Source organism: Physeter macrocephalus, chromosome 3 (assembly GCF_002837175.3).
Source record: "Physeter macrocephalus isolate SW-GA chromosome 3, ASM283717v5, whole genome shotgun sequence".
NCBI lineage: Eukaryota > Metazoa > Chordata > Mammalia > Artiodactyla > Physeteridae > Physeter > Physeter macrocephalus.
Genome location: NC_041216.1, coordinates 27,871,371 through 27,893,620, shown reverse-complemented (window position 1 = coordinate 27,893,620; position 22,250 = coordinate 27,871,371). Strand labels below are relative to the sequence as shown.

The following is a 22,250-nucleotide window of genomic DNA, read 5'->3' as shown; positions in this document are numbered from 1 at the left end:
CGCCGCCCTCCTGGCTGGGGCTCCCAGGGGGCCGCGGGGGTGAGAGGCTTTGCATGCTGTGAGGTGCCCTCCGTGGACTCTTGCCCGGGTGACCCGCCCTCCTCCATCTGTTTACCGTGCTGCAGCTTCGACAAAAAGGGGGATGTGCATTACCTGATCAAGTGGAAAGACCTGCCCTACGACCAGTGCACCTGGGAGGTTGACGACATTGACATCCCCTACTACGACAACCTGAAGCAGGCCTACTGGGGCCACAGGTGGGCCACCGTGGGGCCCCTGGGCGGGGCCTCCCGCCCCCCCACCGGCCTGAGCTGTGCTCTCATCACCCCGTGCTCTTTCCCAGGGAATTGATGCTGGGGGAGGACGCCAGGCTGCCCAAGAGGCTGGTCAAGAAGGGCAAGAAGCTGAAGGACGACAAACAGGAGAAGCCCCCGGACACGCCCATTGTGGATGTGAGCCGGGAGGGGGCCCCGGGGTGGGGTTGCCAGGGCCTCCACCTAGGCTTGGCCGTGGAGGAGGGTATGGCCTCCGGAGGTCTCCGGAGAACTCGTACCGCGGGTCTGTGCACACGGAGCCGCACCTGCGCAGGAGGGGGCTCTGCGGCTCCGTCAGGGACAAGGGTGACAGGACCCAGCCCTTCCCTGCAGGGGAGGGCTCACACCCTGGGGTCTGGGTCCCCCAGCCTCATGCAGAGCGGCAGCTCCTGGGGGACAGAGCGATTTGAAGGATGCGTCACCAGTGCACAGACTGTGGAACAGATAGTCTCTACTCAGCGCAGCTCACGAAATTGCATTCCTTTAGTTGAGCTCATTCCAAGCACTTAAATCAAAAAGTGTGTTTCCTACTTCAGGAACATGACTGCTGATTTGCTAATTACACACCATTCTTATCTGTTCGGCGGGGAGGAGACCCACAACTTGCCCCGGAGCTTTGAGCCCATCGGGGAGCGGAAAGTTGACTGTTATTCATTTAGCAAACTTCTCTGGGGTGTCTGCTGGCACCTGGCCCTGGGCTGGCCCTGGGGGAACAAGGCCCTGCCCCCTGTTTCACGAAGTGCTCATCTTCCAAGGACCCATGGCGGGTGCGCACAGAAATGGGGGGGTCGGCTTGAGACTGTGGGATGCCAGGGAAAGGTGGATGGGTCTGATACATCAGGAGGACTTCATGGGGGAGGTGGCCCCGAGCTGCAGGATAAAAGAGGTGATGTTTGGGATCAGGCACCCTGGGCGTGCATCCAACACATGTTGCCTAAGTGCTCACTGTGTCCTGGTCACTGTATGGGACTCAGAGGAACAGGTCACCAGGATGGTGACCACAAGCTGGGCTTAAAGTCAGAGAATCCAACACTTGGGAAACTGCCCTGATAGACGTATAGGGTCGACAAGGGAGGACGTGGTGGGAACACCTCAGCCAGGCCAGGAGTCGGGGAGGACTTCCTGGAGGAAGAGGCATTCCAGCTGTGACCTGAAGGATGAATAAGTTAGCAGGGCCGAGAGGAGTGGGAAGAGTACTCCAGTCATAAGGAACTGTGTGCGCAAAGGCCTGGGGGTGGGCCCTGGTGGCCCAGGATCCAGGGTACGTCTGAACCTCTGCCTCCTTGCAGCCCACGGTCAAGTTTGACAAGCAGCCGTGGTACATCGACTCCACGGGCGGCACACTGCACCCGTACCAGCTGGAGGGCCTTAACTGGCTGCGCTTTTCCTGGGCCCAGGGCACCGACACCATCCTGGCCGATGAGATGGGTCTGGGCAAGACAGTGCAGACCATCGTCTTCCTCTACTCCCTGTACAAGGAGGTTTGAGGCCCAGGCTGGGCGGCTGGGGAGGGGTAGCCGGTGCTGGCTGCGGGCCGGCAGCCTCAGCGCGTCCGTCTCCCTCCCCAGGGCCACTCCAAGGGGCCCTACCTGGTCAGCGCGCCCCTGTCCACCATCATCAACTGGGAACGCGAGTTTGAGATGTGGGCGCCCGACTTCTACGTGGTCACCTACACGGGGGACAAGGAGAGCCGCTCTGTGATCCGGGAGAACGAGTTCTCGTTTGAGGACAACGCCATTCGGAGTGGGAAGAAGGTGTTCCGGATGAAGGTGAGCACTGCTCACCCCGGGGACCCTGCCCCGGTGCCCCGTCTGCCCTGGGGGCCGCGGGGGCCCTGCAGTCCATCTGGGGTCTCTTCTCCTGGGCCCTGGTGGGGGTAGTAGCTGGCACAGAGCTTCTCTTGAGGCAGAGTTACCTGTTGTACCCACGTCCTGGGGCAAAGAACCATAGACAGGGTGGCGGTGGGGCTGAAAACAGCAACAGAATTTATCCTCTCACCGTTCTGGAGGCCAGGAGTCTGAGATCCAGCTGTCGGCGGGGTCCTGCTCCCTCTGAAGCTTTGAGGGGAGGACCCTTCCGCGCCTCTTCCAGCATCTGGTGGCTGCAGGCGTTCCTTGGCTGTCCTTGGTTTGCAGCTGTATCACTTGGGTTTCTGCCTCTGTTGTCATGTGGCCGTCTCCCCTGTGTGTCTGTGTCTCCTCTTCTTATAAAGACACCCACCCTAATCCAGGATGACCTCGTTTTAACTAATTACACCTGCAAAGACCCTAGCTCCAAGAAAGGTCATATTCTGAGGTTTTGGGTGGACGTGGATCTTGAGGGGACACGATTCCACCCAGTCCACCGGCTGTGTGACCTCTGGCAAGTCACTTAGCCTCTCTGTGCTTCAGAATCTTCTCGGCAGAATGGAGACAACAGACCCGGTCTAGAGTTGTGGAGGGTTGAATGAATAAGCACTAGGCAGGGCCGCTCAGACTTCCCTGTGCCCCCGGGTCAGCAGGGGTCTTGTTGAAGGGCAGGTTCTGATCCAGCAGCTCTGGGGTGGAGCCTGACAGAGTCCCAGACGACGTGCATGCTTCCGGCTCTCAGGCTGCACTCTGGGAATCGAGGACACAAAGCCCTCAGTACTTCCTGCGCCTGGCACGCGGGGGCACTCGGGCAGTCTTGGCGCCCTCACGCGCTACCTGCAGTGCTGGGGGCTGGCGGATCACCTCCAGCCTCCCCAGGGTTCCTCACCTCGGCTTTCTCCATCGTCTGGGATAGTCGTGGCCCCAGGAGATGCTCAGTAACTATTGGGGTGGGTTTGTTTTTTTTGGCTGCGCCGCGCAGCTTGTGGGAATCTTAGTTCCCCGACCAGAGATTGAACCCCGGGCTATGGCAGTGAAAGCGCTGAGTCCTAACTACTGAACCGCCAGGGAATTCTCAATAACGATTTGTTGAATGAGGGAATGACTCAGTGATTCCAGAGGGATGGGCCTGTGGGCCTATCAGTCACAGAAACAAGTTCTGAGCTCACCCTGGGGTCCTGCGATGGGCTGGGTGCTTTGCTGACTCAGCTTTTAAATTTATTTTATTTTTAAAAATTGTGGGAAAATACACATAACTTAGAGTGTATCACCTTAACCATTTTTACAAGTACGGTTCGTGGACATCAAGTACATTTATACTGTTGTGCAGCCAACACCCCCATCTCCAGAGCTCCTCGTCTTGTAAAACTGAAACTCTGTCCCCATTAAACACTAACTTCCACCAGCCCCTGGCAACCTCCTGCTTTTGGTCTCTGAATTTGATTATTCTTGGTACTTCATGTAAGTGGAATCATACAGTATTTGTCCTTTTGTGTCTGGCTCATTTCACTCAGCACGTTGTAGCGTGTGTCAGGATTTCTTTCCTTGACTTTTTTTTTTTTTTTTAATTAATTTATTTTTTATTTATTTATTTTTGGCTGCATTTGGTCTTCATTGCTAAGCACGGGCTTTCTCTAGTTGCGGCGAGCGGGGGGCTACTCTCCTTTGCGGTGTGCGGGCTTCTCATTGCGGTGGCTTCTCTTGTTGTGGAGCACAGGCTCTAGGCACGCGGGCTTCAGTAGTTGTGGCTCGCGGGCTCTAGAGCACAGGCTCAGTAGTTGTGGCGCACGGGCTTAGTTGCTCTGCGGCATGTGGGATCTTCCTGGACTAGGGATCGAACCCGTGTCCCCTGCAATGGCAGGTGGATTCTTAACCGCTGCGCCACCAGGGAAGTGGACTGGATAACATTCCATCGTGTGAATAGACCACCTTTTGTTTATCCATTCATCTGCCCGTGGACACTTGAGTGTTTCTACCTTTTGGTTCTCCTGAATAATGGGATGAACCTAGGTGTGCAGAAATATTCATTCAAGTCCCTGCTTTCACTTCTTCTGGGTCTATACCCAGAATTGGAATCGCTGGATCGCATGGCAATTCTATGTGTAATTTTGTTTGTTTTTGTTTTTATATTATTTTTTAAAAATTTTATTGGAGTATAGTTGATTCACAATGTTGTGTTAGTTTCAGGTGTACAGCAAAGTGAATCAGTTATCCATATGCATATATCCACTCTTTTTTAGATTCTTTTCCCATATAGGTCATTACAGAGTATTGAGTAGAGTTCCCTGTGCTATACAGTAGGTCCTTATTAGTGATCTATTTCATATATAGTAGGGTGTATATGTCAGTCCCAATCTCCCAATTTATCCCTCCCCCTGTTTTTCCCCGTAACCATAAGTCTGTTTTCTACATCTGTGACTCTGTTTCTCTCTTGTAAAAAAGGTTCATTTGTACCATTTTTTTAGATTCCACATATAAGCGATATCATATGATATTTGTCTTTGTCTGACTTACTTCACTCAGTATGACACTTTCTAGGTCTATCCATGTTGCTGCAAATGGCATCGTTTCATTCTTTTTTATGGCTGAGTAATATTCCATTGTATGTATGTACCACATCTTCTATATCCATTCCTCTGTTGATGGAAACTTACATTGTTTCCATGTCTTGGCTATTGTAAATAGTGCTGCAGTGAACGTTGGGGTGCGTGTGTCTTTCCGAATTATGGTTTTCTTTGGATATATGCCCAGGAGTGGGATTGCTGGATCATATGGTAGCGCTATTTTTAGTTTTCTAAGGAATCTCCATACCGTTCTCCATAATATGTGTAATTTTTTGAGGAACAGTCCAGCCCTTTTAATTCTCGTGGCATTCCTCCTATAGACAGTATTGCTCCCTTTTTACAGGTGAGGAGACTGAGACTTGGGGAGGTTAATTGCCTTGACCAAGGTCTAGCCCAAAAGAGCAGGGCCGGTGCACACCCAGGTGCTGCCTACAGGCTCCCCTCTGCCTCTCTCAGCCCTTCCCCGCTCTCTTGGGGAAGGTGCTCTGGGCCTCACCTGACCCCTTTGCTCAGTGGCCTGTGTCTTCCTCTCCGTCCCAGGGCTCCCCGGGCTCTGTGGGGGTCCCGGCGACACTCCTCCTCGCCCCTTCGTCTCTGGAGACCTTGATCTGCTGCTCTCCCAGCTCTCCTCCCAAACATCTCCCTTTCCCTCCAGAAAGAAGTGCAGATCAAATTCCACGTCCTGCTTACCTCCTACGAGCTCATCACCATCGACCAGGCCATCCTGGGCTCCATCGAGTGGGCCTGCCTCGTGGTGGATGAGGCCCACCGGCTCAAGAACAACCAGTCCAAGGTAGGAAGTGCGGACCGCTGGCTCCGGTGCTTCCTGGATGGGCCGGCCGCCTGGTGCCCCCTGACAGGCCCCCTGTCCCCCCTCCCCAAGTTCTTTAGGGTCCTGAACAGCTACCAGATCGATTACAAGCTGCTGTTGACGGGCACCCCCCTTCAGAACAACCTGGAGGAGCTCTTCCACCTCCTCAATTTCCTGACTCCAGAGAGGTTCAAGTGAGTCGGGGGGCCGGCCGGGGAGGAGGGGTGGGGGGCAGCCAGGGAAGAGGGGCCAGTGCCCGTCCCGGCTCTGGGGCTGCTCGCTGGACCTCGGTTTCCTCATCGGTAACATGGGAGTGTTAGCAGCGCGCTGGCCCGTGCCGCGCCCCTGGGAAACATCTGCTGCTAATCCTGCGATTTTTCCTCAGCTCTGCCCCTGGCGAGCCCGGGGCTCCTGCTGGGCTCCTGTCCCTTCCCCACACCCCTGGCCCGTTCCTGTCCCTCCACAAAGATTGAAGTGACCACGTGGGGGGCAGCGATGGGAGGCAGGAGGCTGGGTGGTCGTGGTGGAGACGGGGCTGGAGACAGAGCCCCCGGCCTTCTTCATCTGACCCCTCAGTTTCCTACTCAGGGGATTCAGGGTGGAGAATGCTGATTCTGGAATCAGGAGATGTAGATCCGAGGGCGGGCTGGACTGTATGACCTTGGGCACCCATCAGCCTCAGTTTCCTTTTCTGTGATATGGCTAAGAGTCCTAGAGACTGCATGTCCAGGACAGCTTTGAGGACAGGAAGGCATCCTGTGTGCCTGGGACAGCTGCGATGGGTGGGGGTGACACCTAGGGCAGGGCCAGGGCTCCGTGGCCCACCAGCCAGCCTGCCCTGTGACAGGCCTGCCCTGTGACCCTCTGGCAGGTGGCCGGGGGCTGGCTGGCCTGCTCCCCCACCCCAATCCTGATTCCCTTTGCAGAGGGCTTTGGCCTGCTCCAGGCTCTCACCCCAGCTTTTTCTTGCAGCAACCTGGAGGGCTTCCTGGAGGAGTTTGCCGACATCTCCAAGGAAGACCAGATCAAGAAGCTGCATGACCTGCTGGGGCCGCACATGCTAAGGCGGCTCAAGGCTGATGTATTCAAGAACATGCCGGCCAAGACCGAGCTGATCGTCCGCGTGGAACTGAGCCAGATGCAGAAGTGAGCAGCCCGCCCCATGTCCCCTGGGCTTGTCTTCTAGATCAGAAGGGCCTGACCTGGCCCTCCTGGGCTGCTGCTGCCCCGGGTGGGTGGGAGGGCCTTTCGGCCCCGCCCAGGCCTCAACTCACCTTTTGCACATACTTCCTTCTTGGGGCCTCTTAGGTTTCAGCGACCAGGGCTGGGGCCGCCTGGGTCCTTGCACTTTCCCCCAGCAACTTGCTGGGCAGCGCCAGGCCTGTGGCTTGACCTCTCGGGGCTCCCCTTGGTCTTTCTGTAACTGGTCCTAGGGCAGCAGCCCCCAGGCTCCCCGCAGAGCAGGGTGCGCTCTCGGAGGCTGGTGTGGCCAGGTGTATCCAGCTTGCCTTTCCTCCTTCCTCTGGCAGGAAGTACTACAAGTTCATCCTCACGCGGAACTTCGAGGCGCTGAACTCCAAGGGGGGCGGGAACCAGGTGTCACTGCTCAACATCATGATGGACCTGAAGAAGTGTTGCAACCACCCTTACCTCTTCCCCGTGGCTGCTGTGGTAGGTCCCCGTGGCTGCCGCTGTGGCCACCGTGGTAGGTGCCCTTGACCACCGTGGCGAGTTCCTGAGGCTGCCGTGGACCGCGGCAGGTGCACGTGGCTGCGTTGTGGTGGGTTTTCTGTGGCCCTCGTGGTAAGCAGCTGTGGCCGCCAGGCAGCTGCGGCCGCCACGGTGCCCCTGGCTGCTGGGGCAGGTGCTCAGGCCCTCAGCTGCCAATCCTCCCTGACAATGAGGATTTGGAGGTGATATGGGTCCCCACTGTGCCAGAAGTATCCGGAAACCTACCTCTGTCCACTGCTCGGCCAGGCCCTCTCCTTCTCTGGACCCCTTCTCGCGACCATAAAGTAATGGGGGACATCGGGGCACCACAGAATCCCCTCCAGCCTCAGCGTCAGGGGACCCCAGGCCAGGATTCCGAGGGCTGACCTGGCAGGCGGGGAGGCCTGCGTGGGGCCCCCAGGTGATCTGATGTGCAGCCCTGGGTGAGAGACGGGACCCCCAGTCAGACCCCCGGCTCTAGTCCCGTGGTCTCAGGACAGTCAGTGGTCCTCTTGGGGTCCCGGGTTTGTCCTCTACGAAATGGGGACAATAACAGCAGCCCCCTGAAAGGGTGAGGACCAGACCAGAAAGTCCACCTCAGTGCCCTCGGAGAGAGCTCACTGTGGTCATGGCTAGTCTGGTTCTAATTTAAGCGCTCCACGGTTTACACCTTCCCCCTCCCCGATCCCTGCCCCCAAACAAGAAGACCAGTGCAGAGTTAGGCGTGGAGGCCGTGCTGTGGGTGACCTAGACCCAGCCAACCCCAGGCTGATCTCACCGTGGTGGCCCAGCAGAGGCCTTTGGGCTAAGGTTCTGCCCAGCTGGGGGCCCGGGTTGGCCTTGCCTGGACGTGCCCTGCAGTGACCGCAGAGGCCGGGCCACATTCCTGCTGGGAAGGCCGGCTTGGCTCAAGACTCTGTGTCATCCTCCCGTCCACCGGTGCCTGTGGTTTTGGTGGCGTGCCAGCAGGGGGAGATGGAGGGCAGGGCCGGCAAGCCTGAGCCCTGCCTGGGGAACAAGGCGCTGGGAGCATCCGTGTGACCTGCCCACACGCCCTGCAGAGCCTGGCCTGACCCGGGCTTGGGCTCGGTGCTCCACCCACTGTCGGGCCCTTGTCCACCCTCTGGGGCCTCTGGTGCAGAGTCAGAGAGGAGAGGGGAGCCCCCAGTGCCCCACCTTCTGCTGTGTCCACAGGAGGCCCCTGTCCTGCCCAATGGCTCCTATGATGGCAGCTCCCTGGTCAAGTCTTCAGGGAAGCTCATGTTGCTGCAGAAGATGCTCAAGAAACTGCGGGACGAAGGGCACCGTGTACTTATCTTCTCCCAGGTGAGCTGCCCCCAGGTGGCTGCTGGCCTCCCTGCCTTCCCTAGCCCAACCCCACACCTGCAGGGGGCGTCCCGCCCCCGCTAGCTGAGGCCACAGCCCGCCAGCAGCCCTCAGTCCCGATGCCATCCCCATGGGGGTTGTGTGTCTGTCCAGCCCCAGAGGTTTGTCTGTCTGTGCTACCGTACAGTCCTGTACGGTAAGCTACACGGAAGTCGCTCCTCTGGGCCCTGGTGTGATGCAGCCAAGGAGGGCTGGTTGGGTGCCAAGTTCAAGGTGCTCAGGGCATGTCAGTGGGGAGGACCAATGCCCACCCCCCCCAGCTGCCCCTCCTGGAGCTTCTGTCCAAGCTGGGACGACAGCCCTCTCCTCGCACCCTTGCAGCCCAGCTTCTCATGAAGGTGGGGCCCTGTGGTGGGGGCGGCTTGGGGCGGGGGGTGTGTGTCCCTCTTTCTAGCTTGATCCTGGAATTGCACTTGCAACCTCACTTTCTGGGCTGCCAGAGGCAAAGCTGTCCAGCCCCAGAGGTTTGTCTGTCTGTGCTACCGTACAGTCCTGTACGGTAAGCTACACGGAAGTCGCTCCTCTGGGCCCTGGTGTGATGCAGCCAAGGAGGGCTGGTTGGGTGCCAAGTTCAAGGTGCTCAGGGCATGTCAGTGGGGAGGACCAATGCCCACCCCCCCCAGCTGCCCCTCCTGGAGCTTCTGTCCAAGCTGGGACGACAGCCCTCTCCTCGCACCCTTGCAGCCCAGCTTCTCATGAAGGTGGGGCCCTGTGGTGGGGGCGGCTTGGGGCGGGGGGTGTGTGTCCCTCTTTCTAGCTTGATCCTGGAATTGCACTTGCAACCTCACTTTCTGGGCTGCCAGAGGCAAAGCTGTCCAGCCCCAGAGGTTTGTCTGTCTGTGCTACCGTACAGTCCTGTACGGTAAGCTACACGGAAGCACAACCGCCTGTAGAGGATGCATGCGTCCGACAATGTACGCCAGACACACGCACTAACTTATGTGATTGGACACGCGAATGCACGTTTGCACCTTTGAAGGTTCACAGCTTGAAGGTTCGTATGTAGGGGACTTACCGTACAAATAAAGGAAGCCCCAGGCCCAGCATAGGGAGAATGCCACACGTCAGACCTCGTATCTGCAAAGGAATGACAGTCAGACTGTCCTCAGATTTCACATCAGCAAGGACAGGTGGCAGAAGACACCTGCGCAGCCTGCAATGCACTGCAGGAAAATGGTGACGGGTAATTTTATATCCAGCCAAACTCTCTCTCAAGATTGATTAGGGGAGGAATAGGGGAGCTCAGAAGGGACTGCTTTTCTCTTCTCATAGGAAAGGGTGAAATCAGGGAAGACATCACAGAGGAGGTGCTGTTTGAGTTTCCTAGGCGGTAAGGGGGTGGGAAGAGAGTTCAGGTCATTTGGGATGGTGGAGAGTATGAAGGAAGCATTGGGAAATGAAGCCCAGATGGGCTGGGCACCAATCCTGCAAGCCTGGAACGCCAAGGTGAGGATTTGGGACTTTATCCTTGTGAGGAGAGAGCAGGGAGGCGCGTGCTTAGAGCTGTGTCTTAAGCAGATGGCTGTGGGGCTGGTGTGGGGGATGGAGGGGCTCCGGGGGTTGAGGTTGGAGGCTGCATTCTTCAGAGAATGGCCCTGCATCGGGTCTGCCTGGGTCCCACCTGTCTCCCCACTCAGCAGGCTGTTCTGTCCTCCCCCACCCGTCATGGGGTCCCTGCTCTGCGGCAGTGCCTCAGGCATACCGTGTCCCCTGCAGATGACCAAGATGCTGGACCTCCTGGAGGACTTCCTGGAGTATGAGGGCTACAAATATGAGCGGATTGATGGTGGCATCACCGGGGGCCTCCGGCAAGAGGCGATTGACAGATTCAACGGTACCCCCGCCCCGCCCCACCCCACCCCACCCCGGGCCTTCACTGGGGGCCCTGCCTGTCTGCCTCTCCTCCTACGCTAGGCTCTTAGCCAGACCACTCAACTCATGGTTAAGGTAGCTGCCCCTCAAACGGCCGAAGAAAGCAGACCAGTCCTTAGGTCCTAATAGCTGGTAAAAGGGATTCGTTCCGTGGAACTTTCCAGGGGCCTGCTGGGGTGCAAGAAGCCAGTAGCTAACACTTGCTCAGAGCTGAGAAACGGACAAGGAGGAAGGCAGAAGGGGAGGAGAATCCCTCTGTTTCTGAATGAAGCCGGTGCTGAGGGTCTGGCCAGCACCTGTGGGCTTCTGGTACGGACACCAGCTAAACCTGCAGTTATAGGCAGGGCCGGATGGGGCCTGTCCCTGGAACACAGGCTGCGGGGAGGGCCAGAGCTGAGCAGCGCTCCCTTAGACGAGGGACATAGGGAAGGGCAGGGCCCCACAGGCCCAAACTTCCAACTGCTCTCTTGCTTGCCTGGGAAGGAGAGGTGAGGGGGGCAGGCCAGGAGCTGGCTCTGGAGTGGAGGAAACCTCTGGAGGGGGAGGTGGTCCAGCGCCTCTTCCGTGGCGGGTTTGCAGCAAGTGCTGATGAGCTCTTTCCCTGGAGCTTGGGGCTGCTTCCCTCCTTCCACCCTCAGAACAGGGCTGGGGTCCCACGGCTCCAAAACCCAAAGCAGCGATTCTTGTTGCCCACTCAGGCCAGAGGTAAATCGAGTACAGTTTCAGCATCTAGATGCGGCCCCGGCACACGTCGAAGTGGGACGCATCAGGAGGATGGGGGACCTGTTTGCAGCTCGAGTGGGTGCCGTGGTCAGTCCCGGGTCACTCAGCGAAGGCCCCCGATGGGCCTGAGAACCAGCTGTCCTGCCACAGTGGGGACTGACCGGAGGGTCGGCCTGGGCTCTGCGCTGTGACCCCGAGTGTTCCCTGGCTGCTCTGACGGCATCACGGGCAGGGGCGCTGTGGGGGCGGGGAGGACCGAGTTCTCCAGCGCTCCCTGGGGCCTGACCCTCAGGGGCTCTGCCCGTATTTGCTGGCTGTCTGCAGTTTCTTCTCTGCCTGCCTGGGCTTTGAAAATCGGTTCCTTCTCGTTCCGGCTCCATCCTGTTGGCTCAGGGCTCAGGGCTGGGGGATCCATGGGGCTCAGGTGGGCTGCTCTGTGCCCCCACCCGGGGCCCCAGGCCTCCTTCGGCTTCCCTGAGCACAGCTCAGGCCATTGTTGCCTGTGGTGGGGTCACAGTTCCAGCCCTACCTGCCCCGATCTCCCCTCCAGCTCTCCCGTCTGCCATCCGCCTGTCCCCACCCCTACCCCTCTGGGTGAGCCCCTCACTCACCCCGCTGGGCGCCCACTTCTCTTCCTCAGCCCCTGGGGCCCAGCAGTTCTGCTTCCTCCTCTCGACCCGGGCAGGTGGCCTGGGCATCAACCTGGCCACGGCGGACACGGTCATCATCTACGACTCAGACTGGAACCCGCACAATGACATCCAGGTGTGTGGCCCTGACACCAGAACCCTCTCAGAGGGCCCCTCGCTGACCCTGGCTCTGTGGGCTTTCCCTCCCTCCCCCCCACAGACTGTCTCAGGGCTTTACCTCTCCCTGGACCCGCCTCGTGGAGTCCCAGCCCCAAGAGGGACCTGGGAGGTGAGCCCCTCCAGCTCCTTCACTGTACAAAAGAGGAAACAGCCCAGGGAGGGCAGGGGATGTGTCCAAGAACACGCAGCGATCTGTGCGACCATGACCCCTGGTCTGTCCCATCAGTCTTAGGGTCAAGGCCGTGGAGTGGGGCAGGATGAGGGGGTCCTGGGACCCAGAGGGGGCCAGTTGGGGAGGAACAGGAAAATAGAGTTGAGGGGACAAGGCCTGCGGAGGTGGGGAGAGGAAGAGATGGAGGCGGGGGCAGTGGGGCTGGTGAGGAAGGATGGGAGGGTTGGGGGGGCAGGGGTCGTGGGAGTAGAGACACGCTCCGCTGTCCATGGCCACCCCTCCCGGGGCAGGGCCGGGCACGCACACACCACTGCCGCTCACACCCGTGCCTTGCACACCTGCGGTCACACCGAGTTCCATCTGCACAGGCACCCGGGCCCACAGGAGGCCACACGGGATGCGAGCACAGCTGCCCTGGTGCACGCACAGCTCCACGGGCAGTCAGGCAGCTGGTTCCATGCAGAGCGGACTCATGAGCGCGTGTGCATGCCTCTCCCCGCCCTCCGGTGCCTGACGCTGAGCCCCCAGCCCTCCCTTGGTTGAGCTGTGGGTGCTAAGCTGCAGCTTGCCCCCAGGCCTTCAGCCGTGCCCACCGCATCGGGCAGAACAAGAAGGTGATGATCTACCGCTTCGTGACGCGGGCCTCGGTAGAGGAGCGCATCACGCAGGTGGCCAAGCGCAAGATGATGCTCACCCACCTGGTGGTGCGGCCTGGCCTGGGCTCCAAGTCCGGCTCCATGACCAAGCAGGAGCTGGACGACATCCTCAAGTTCGGCACGGAGGAGCTCTTCAAGGACGACGTGGAGGGTGGGTATCCCGGCTGCCGGGGCACGGGGGGGTGGTCCTGCTCGAGACACTGCCTTCCCAGGGCATCTCCCGTGTGCAGCCTTTCCCTCCTCTGCTCCCCCCTCCTGGCCAGGATGGGCAGGGCCAGGGTGGCATCTCTGGGTGCTGCCCCCCCAGCTCTGCGGCCCCCCACCTCTGTCCTACAGGCATGATGTCTCAGGGCCAGAGGCCCGCCACGCCCATCCCTGATGTCCAGTCCTCCAAAGGGGGAGCCCTGGCCGCCAGCGCGAAGAAAAAGCACGGCAGCACCCCGCCAGGTAGGGGCCAACCCAGCCCAGCCCCCAGACCTCCTGTACCCCGGATGGCTGCTCCTGGAGAGGAAGGGGGCCCCCCAAACCCATTTTGTCAGGTTCCCCTGCCTGTGGACTGTAGCTGCGTGGGCAGTGGGCTGTTACATTCTCTGATCACCGTGCTCCTCTGTTGCAACCCCTGGAGGGGACGGGGAAGGGCCACTGTCTGGAACCTCTTCGGGTGGGGGTCCCCCAACTCTGCACCCTGTCTGCCCCCAGGTGACAACAAGGACGTGGAGGACAGCAGTGTGATCCACTATGATGATGCGGCCATCTCCAAGCTGCTGGACCGCAACCAGGACGCCACGGACGACACGGAGCTGCAGAACATGAATGAATACCTGAGCTCCTTCAAGGTGGCGCAGTACGTGGTGCGCGAGGAGGACGGCGTGGTAAGCCCCGCCCCTCCTCGGCCCCGCCCCCAGAAGCCGCGCCCCTCCCGTCAGCGGCTCCACCCATCTGCGGCCGCGCCCCTACCGCAGCTTCTCCATCTAGGCTCGGAAACCGATTATCCCGAAGGCCGGCTCTCTGCTCTCTCCTGAGTGGGCCCTCCACCCTCCACGCGGACCCTGGGTGCTAATTATTCTTTCACGTGCCAGTTTTCCTTTTGAAACTGGGGGCCTCCTGAGGACAAGGGTGGGGCTTATTCTGTTCTATACCCCCGTGCCTGGCACAAGGCCAGGGAATACTTGTGGAGTGAATGAATGAATGAATGAATGAATGAATCGCTGCGGCAGGAGCAGGAAGAACATATGGGGCTGGGGGTGATCAGGGAAGGCTTCCTGGAGTAGGCAGGCTTTCCAGTTGCTCCTTGAGCCCCTAGAGGGTGAGATGTGATAGAGGCAGCGAGGCCGCCTAGGGGCAGAGATGCGCGCGGGCCCCGCCCTCACGGAGCCCATGGCACGTGCGTCCCCAGGAGGAGGTGGAGCGGGAGATCATCAAGCAGGAGGAGAACGTGGACCCCGACTACTGGGAGAAGCTGCTCCGGCACCACTATGAACAGCAGCAGGAGGACCTGGCCCGCAACCTGGGCAAAGGCAAGCGCATCCGCAAGCAGGTCAACTACAACGACGCCTCCCAGGAGGACCAGGGTGCGTGCGCCGGTGGGCGGGATCGCGCCGGAGGGGAGGGCATCCCTGTGGCGGGAAGCCCTGGGGGTGGGAGAGTAGGAGCCGGGTGGAGTGGCCTGAGCCGGGAGGCGGTGGGGAGAGCTTCCTGGAGAAAGGGGGCTCCGGGGCAGGTGTGGGGCGTTGGGTGTTTGGGGGAACAAGGTGGGTGGTGGTTCAGCGACTTCACGGCCAGTGGTGTGACCTTAGGCAAGCCTCAGTTTCTCCGTCTGTAAAATAGGGACGACGATGGTGTGAGGCCTTAGGCCGCAGGGCAGGGTTGTAGGGATTCTACGGGAGCTCCCAGGAAGTACGCGAGGGCTGTTTTCGTTGTCACTGTTCTCGGGCTGGGGCGTAGGGGTGTGGTGTGGCCCTGGGTGTGGGGGGCTCGGGTGGGCTTCTGCTTGCACAGCTCACCCTGCACCCCTCTGCCTGACCCGCCCCCCGCAGAGTGGCAGGACGAGCTCTCGGACAACCAGTCCGAATATTCCATTGGATCCGAGGACGAGGACGAGGACTTTGAAGAAAGGCCGGAAGGGCAGAGTGCGTCTCAGCGCTGGGCCGGGGCCCGGGCGGTGTGTCGGGGGGCTGGTGGTCAGCGTGCGGCGCCCCGGGGGCATCAGGACAAGCATCCGTCCTCCGGAGTCTGGGGCGAGCTGCTGGGTGGGTTGGGTCAGGACCCCGGGCCCGGCTGAGGGGTCGTGGCGGGCTGCTCCCCCAGGTGGACGGCGACAATCCAGGAGGCAGCTGAAGAGCGACAGGGACAAGCCCCTGCCCCCGCTTCTCGCCCGGGTCGGCGGCAACATTGAGGTGGGGCCTGCGTGCAAGCGCCGCTTTCCCAGCTCCCCTTCCCCGGATTTCTCTCGTCCCCTTTCAGAGCAAAGAGCTCCTCGCCGCTCCCGGGGCGCGGAGGAGGGGCGGGAGGGCTGGGGGGGCGTCCCGTCTGGGCCGTGCCTCCCCGGGTCCTGCCCCCGCTGGAGGCCCCTGCTCGTCCGTGCTCCTCCCTTCCCCGTGCTTTTCTCCCTCATCTCTGAATGCCCCGCTCCCTCACCCTGATCTCCACCGGCCCAGGTGCTGGGCTTCAACGCCCGACAGCGGAAGGCCTTTCTGAACGCCATCATGCGCTGGGGCATGCCCCCCCAGGACGCCTTCAACTCCCACTGGCTGGTGCGGGACCTTCGCGGGAAGACTGAGAAGGAGTTTAGGTAAAGGGGCTGGGGTGGTGGCCCGGGGCGGCTGGGCGAGCCAGCACGATGGGTGGCGTTTCCGCCAGGTTAAGGGCATCTGGAGAGCTCACTGCTGTCCGATGTTGGCGTGCCTGGGGTCCAGGCCTGGGCAGGGCTCATTTGCAGAGAACGCTGACCGCTCCCCTCTGCTGGAGCAGCTGGTGTTAACGGCAGCGCGAAGGATCTGGGTTGTCCGGGGCGAGGGCCGTCCCAGGAGGGTCCCCTGCCCGGGGGGGCCTCTTCTGTCCTTCCCTGGGACCTGACCCAGCCAGGCCTGGTCGGGAGGCAGGCGACGGGTGATGATTCCAGCCAGGAGGTCCTCCGGGGGTCCTGCCGGCCCCCCACTCCCTGAGCCCCAGTCCCCCCCACCCCAGAGCCTATGTGTCCCTCTTCATGCGGCACCTGTGTGAGCCGGGGGCTGACGGCGCGGAGACCTTCGCCGACGGCGTGCCCCGCGAGGGCCTCTCCAGGCAGCACGTGCTCACGCGCATCGGGGTCATGTCACTAGTTAGGAAGAAGGTGGGTGAGTAGCCTTTGCTGGGCTTTTCCTGGCGGCCGACCACGGCCCAGCTGTGCCCCTGGGGGGTCGGCGGGCAGAGGGCAAGTGCCTGTCTGTCCAGGGTCTGAGTCAGGCTAGAGGTATGGACCCACGATGCCTCTCTGGGTGGGGAAGTCGGAGGGGGTGGGGACTGGAGGCCGGGTTGGCGGGTGGGGGCTGGCAGGGGGGTTTGCAGTCAGAAGGGCATGTGGCTTGGCCAGCCTCGGGTGGAGGCGGCACCTCTGCCTGGGACGCCCCCAGTCCCACGGGCCGCCCTGAGGCCCTCAGTACTGAGCTCCGACCACCTCCCTCCCTGCTTCCCTCCCACCTGCCCCAGGTTCAGGAGTTTGAGCACGTCAATGGGAAGTACAGCACCCCGGATTTGATCCCTGAGGGGCCCGAGGGCAAGAAGCCAGGCGAGGTCATCTCCTCGGATCCCACTACACCGGTGCCCGCCAGCCCTGCCCACCTTCTGCCTGCCCCGCTGGGCCTGCCAGGTCTGGGCTCTGTCGAGCAGGGGAGAGGGCACTTGGGTCACGGGAGGTGGCGAGACCCCACGTCCTCCCCACATCCCACAAGGGCTGGCCTCCCTCCCCGCCCAAAGCTTCTGGCTGCAGAGGTGTCCCTCCCCTGAGAGATTTTCTTTTTAATGACAGCTTTGAGACGTAGTTCGCACACCACCGTGTTCCATCTTTAAAACTGTATTATCCAGTCGTTTCTGGTAGATTTCATAGGATTGTGCAACCATTGCCTCTAATTCCAGAATGTCTTCATCACCCCAAAGAGAAACACATACTCATTAGCAGTGGCTCCACATTCCTTCTCCTCGTATCTTCCTCAGCAACCACTAATCTACTTTCCGTCTCTATGGGTTTGCCTGTTCTGGACATTTCATGTAAATGAAATTATACACTATCTGGCCTTTTGTGCCCGGCTTCTTTCGCTAGCACAATATTTTCCAGGTTCATCCGTGTTGTAGGGTATCAGCACTTCGTTCCTTTCTGTGGCCGAATTCTATTCCATTGTTTGGATCCACCGCATTTTGTGTATCCACTCATCGGCTGATGGATTTTGGGTGGTTTCTACCTTTTGGCTATTGTGGATAATATTGTGAGTAACGTTGCTTTGAACTTTTGTGTTCAACTGGAAACAAGTGTCTTCATTTCCCTTGGGCGTATAGCTAGCAATGGAATCACCAGGTCACGTGATATAACATTTTGAGGAACTGCCAAGCTTTTTCACAGCGACCACACCATTTTTCATTCCCACCGGCCACGTGTGAGGTTCCAGTTTCTCTACATCCTCACCAGCACTTATCTGACTTTTTGCTTACAGCCATCCTGGTGGGTGTGAAGGGGCGTTTCGTTGTGGTTTTTAAAAAAAAAATAAATAAATTATTTATTTGTTTATTTATTTTTGGCTGCTTTGGGTCTTCGTTGCTGCGCGCGGGCTCTCTCTAGTTGTGAAGAGCGGGGGCTACTCTTCGTTGCGGCGCGCGGGCTTCCCATTGCGGTGGCTTCTCTTGTTGCAGAGCACAGGCTCTAGGTGCACGGGCTTCAATAGTTGTGGCATGTGGGCTCAGTAGTTGTGGCGCACGGGTTTAGTGGCTCCTGAGCGGCATGTGGGATCTTCCCGGACCAGGGCTCGAACCCGTGTCCCCTGCATTGGCAGGCGGACTCCCAACCACTGCGCCACCAGGGAAGCCCCTCCTCGTTGTGGTTTTGATTTGCATCTCTCTTTTGATTTGCATCTTTGATGGCTGAAGATGTTGAGAATCTTTTCATGTGCTTCTGGGCCATTTGTGCGTCTTCTTTGGAGAAATGTCATTTCAGATCCTTCGTCCTTCTTTAATGGGTTATTTGCCTTTTTGGTGATTCGTGTGTTTCTCTGGGCAAAGCATCTTCTTCCCTCAGTCAGACCCCTCAGGACGGGGGCGTCCTGCCTATCCCAGGTGACAGGTGAGGCCCCGAGAGGCTCAGCGCCTCTGAGGACATCCTGCTTCTGGGCACAAGTGCCCTCTAGTTTACTAGACACGCCTAGTTTACTTCCTGGCCCCGTGTGCCCGTGGGCAAGTCCCTTGCCCTGCGAGGTAGTGACCACCTCCCAGGGCTACTCAGAGCACGTGGGTCACTGGCACTTTGCAGGATCAAGAACTGACTCAGCGTGGGGGAGGCACGTGGCCAGTCAAGCAGCCTGAAAGCCGGGACCACACCCAGCCGTCCTGGCTGCTAGTCTGGGCCTCTACCTACCTCACTTCCCAGCTTCCAGATGGGATGCCCCCACCCCCACCCCCCCGCATGCAGCTCCATCCTGTCGGCCCCTGGCTTTGGCCTCACTGGGCCCAGGGTCCTCCAGGGCTCCTCACGTTGCAGGCCTGGCCTGGGTGCTCTCGCTCACCTGGTTCACCTGTCCTTCTGGAGGTGCCGGGTCCAGGATCCTCTCTGACGCCCCATTTTCTGCCCTTCTCCCCCTCCCCACCCCGGCTCACCTGTCTCACCCCATCTCCCTTGATCTTTCAGACAAAATGGAAGCCCAGCTGGGCTACTTGGAAGAGAAGGAGCTGGGGGTGCAGAAGCCAAAGAAGCCCCCGGAAATCCAGGTATGGAAGAGGCAGGTGTCCGGGCCCCTGTGGGATGGGGGTGGGTCTTCTCAGGCCTTGCCCAGGCAGCTGTCACTCAGGCGCCCTGGTTCCGAGTCCGAGCCTGTGTGTCTGGGGAGCGGGTCGGGAGCCGGGAGAGCGCATTCGGAGCCCGGCACCCCTTCCCTGCCTTCGCTCCTGTTGAGGCTCCAGGCCCCGCAGCTCCCGAGTCTGTCCTCCCTAGGCCCTGCCAGCTGCCCTGGACAGAGCGGAGGGTGAGGGCAAGCACGAGAACTCGGATGGCAAGGAGAGGGCCCGAGAGGAGCGACTGGAGGAGATGGAGAAGGCCCAGCCCTCCCCAGAGCAGCTGCCGAAAGGTGCGGGCTTCCACCCTGACGCAGTGTCAGGCCTGGGTCAGAGAAGGGCAGCCAGGCCGCTCTCTACCCCGTCTCTCCCTGGCCGGGTGGTGGGCTGTGCATTGCTCTGTCCTAGCACCATAGGTCCCAGGGGGAGGGGAGAGCCAGGGGCTCAGTTCTCTACATGTGGGCTTTAACTTTTCCTGCTGTACAGTTTGGGGGTTTGGGGGCTACATCTTTTTTTAAAAAAATAATTTTATTTGTTTATCTTTGGCTGCGTTGGGTGTTTGTTGCTGCGCGCGGGCTCTCTCTAGTTGCGACGAGCGGGGGCTGCTCTTCGTTGCGTTGTGCGGGCTTCTCACTGCGGTGGCTTCTCTTGTTGCGGAGCACGGGCTCTAGGGTGTGCGGTCCTCAGTAGTTGTGGCGCACGGGCTTTGTTGCTCGGTGGCACGTGGAATCTTCCCAGACCAGGGCTCGAACCCGTGTCCCCTGCATTGGCGGGCGGACTCTTAACCACTGTGCCACCAGGGAAGCCCGGGCTACATCTTTTTATTAGTTATTTCTGAATCAGTGGCCTCGTGGTCTGAACACGAGTCTGTATAATATTGTTTTTATATGATACTGTTGAAACCTGCTTTCTGGCTTAATGTGGTCAGATCTTGTAAATGCTCATGTGTGCTTGAAAAGAATGTTTGTCCTTTCATTGCTGGGTGTAAGGTTCTAAATATGTGCATTAGATCATTATGTTGTTCAGATTTTTTTATATCCTTACTTATTTTTGGTTTGCTTTGATCAGTCACATCTGAGAGACTTGTGTTAAAATCTCTCACTGTGAGTGTGGGTTAGTCTGTCCTCGTAAGGCCAGATTTTGTTTCATGTAGTTTGGGATTGGGTTGTTAGGTGCATATTGGTTCAGGTTTTTTATAATTTTCTGGTGAAGTGCTTCTGTTTATTATGTAATAATCTTCTTATCCCTCCTGATACTTTTTGCTTTAAGGTCCATTTAGGCTGATTTGGATTGAGCTTATTTTTGTTTAGTATACACTTGGTGTATTTTTTATTTTTATTTTTTTCTTTTTGGCCATGCTGTGCAGCATGCGGGATCTTCGTTCCCTGACCAGGGATTGAACCTGGGCCCCCTGCAGTGGAAGCGCGGAGTCCTAACCACTGGACCGCCAGGGAATTCCCATACTTGGTGTATTTTTTTCTATCCTTTTACTTAAAAGTATAAATAAAAACTTGATTGTGATATAATTCACATTCCATGCAGTTCACCCATTTAAAGTAAATCATTCAGTAGTTTTTTATATATTCACAGGGTTGTAGAATCATCAGCACAATTAATTGTAGAACATTTTCATCATTCCAGAAAGAAACCCTATGCCCATTAGCCCATTTTCTCCTCCCCACAGCCTGTGGCAATCACTAATTTACTTTCTGTCTCTTTGGATTTGCCTGCTCTGGACATTTCATATAAATGGAATCATAAAATATATGCCTTTTTATGTGTGACTTCTTTCACTAAGCACAGTGTTTTCAAGGTTCATCAGTTTTGTACCATGTATTGGAACTTCATTCCTTTTTGCTGAATAACATTCTACTCTGTGGATAGACCATATTTTATGTTCCCATTCATCAGTTGATGGACTAACCCAACATCAGTTGGGTTATTTTGCCTTTTGACTATTATGAATAATGCTGCTGTGAACATTTGTATATAGGTATTTGTGTGGACATAGATTTCAGTTCCCTTGGATATATACATAGGAGTGGAATCGTTGGATTGTATGGTAACTCTAATATTTTGAGGAACTGCCAGATTGTTTGCTACAGTGGCTGCACCACTTTACGTTCCCACCAGCAGTGTATAGTTTTCCAATTTCTCCACATCCTGGCCAGCACTTGTTATCATCTCTCTCTTTGATTATAGCCATCCTAGTGGGTGAAAAGTCATAGCTCAAGTGATTTTGATTTGTATTTCCCTTCTGTGTAAAGATGTTGAGTATCTTTTCAAGTGTTATTGTCCATCTGTACATTTTTGCTGGAGAAATGTCTTCTCAGATCCTTTTGTTCATTTTTTAATTGGGTTATTTGTCTTTTTATTATTGAGTTATAAGAGTTCTTTATAATACATGTTCCACATTAGATATGGTGATTTGCAAGTATTTTCTTCCATTTCTTAATTTTTAATCTATCTGTATAATTAAGTTTTAGGTATATCTTTTGTAAACAGTGTACGGTGGGATTTGTTGTTTTAAATCTAATCATAGAATCTCTATCTTTTAGCTGGCAGATTTAATCTCGTTACATTTATTGTAATAGCTAGGTATTTGGATGAATTTCTACTCTTATTTTGTGCTTTATATCACCCTTGCCTTTTCTTCTTTTTTCTCCTGACATCTCTTGGATTGATCACATTTTCTTTCTATTTTCCCCTTTTCCCCTCAACTTCTTTGGAAGTTTTACAGTCAATTCTATTTTGTACTCTTAAATTTTTAACATGTCACCTCCTGAATACTATAAGGACTGTAGGCAACTTTAGCTCTGATGCACTCCCTTTTCATCTTCCACGTGCTGTTGCTTATTTCTAAAAGTTTTGTGTTTGCTTGTTTGTTCATTGTTGCTTTGTTCAGTGTCCTTCCCAAAATACACCCTTCAATGGTGCTTTCAGCAAGTTTCTGTGGATGGCAAATTCTCTCATTGTGTTATTTTTCCTTTACATCTTATTGTATTTTTCTTGAATAATAGCAGAATTCGAGGTGGGATAGGGGTTTTCCCTCAGCACTTGAAGATGTTATTTCTTCGGTATTCTGGCTTCCATTGTGCTGAGAAGGATGCTCTCAGGGTAACTGCTGATCCTTTGTAGGAAACCTGCCTTTTCTATCTTTCCTGACATGGAAAGACCATTTGTAAGATACTCTGTTTGTCTTTGGTCATGTGCAATTTCACAACAATGAAGTTTTTATTTATCCTGCTTGTGACTGACTGATTCTTTTTTTTTTGTGGTACGCGGGCCTCTCATTGCCGTGGCCTCTCCCGTTGCGGAGCACAGGCTCCGGACGCGCAGGCTCAGCAGCCATGGCTTACGGGCCCAGCCGCTCC

At 57.2% G+C, this 22,250-nt stretch overlaps 1 protein-coding gene across 1 annotated transcript in view; it reads left to right on the top strand.

The window, feature by feature from the left end:
- The window catches only part of CHD5 (chromodomain helicase DNA binding protein 5), a 62,356-nt gene that overhangs the window by 30,232 nt on the left and 9,874 nt on the right, over positions 1-22,250 (top strand). Inside the window, exons 12-33 of the mRNA XM_055082167.1 lie at positions 126-257; positions 344-452; positions 1,604-1,795; positions 1,883-2,083; positions 5,381-5,518; positions 5,609-5,730; positions 6,509-6,682; positions 7,066-7,207; positions 8,441-8,572; positions 10,349-10,466; positions 11,868-11,992; positions 12,784-13,015; positions 13,201-13,311; positions 13,564-13,736; positions 14,261-14,435; positions 14,901-14,993; positions 15,172-15,260; positions 15,522-15,655; positions 16,051-16,195; positions 16,552-16,711; positions 18,734-18,813; positions 19,037-19,169. Of these exons, the coding sequence (XP_054938142.1) occupies positions 126-257; positions 344-452; positions 1,604-1,795; positions 1,883-2,083; positions 5,381-5,518; positions 5,609-5,730; positions 6,509-6,682; positions 7,066-7,207; positions 8,441-8,572; positions 10,349-10,466; positions 11,868-11,992; positions 12,784-13,015; positions 13,201-13,311; positions 13,564-13,736; positions 14,261-14,435; positions 14,901-14,993; positions 15,172-15,260; positions 15,522-15,655; positions 16,051-16,195; positions 16,552-16,711; positions 18,734-18,813; positions 19,037-19,169 (3,110 nt within the window). The remainder of the gene's footprint in view (positions 1-125; positions 258-343; positions 453-1,603; positions 1,796-1,882; positions 2,084-5,380; positions 5,519-5,608; positions 5,731-6,508; positions 6,683-7,065; positions 7,208-8,440; positions 8,573-10,348; positions 10,467-11,867; positions 11,993-12,783; positions 13,016-13,200; positions 13,312-13,563; positions 13,737-14,260; positions 14,436-14,900; positions 14,994-15,171; positions 15,261-15,521; positions 15,656-16,050; positions 16,196-16,551; positions 16,712-18,733; positions 18,814-19,036; positions 19,170-22,250) is intronic.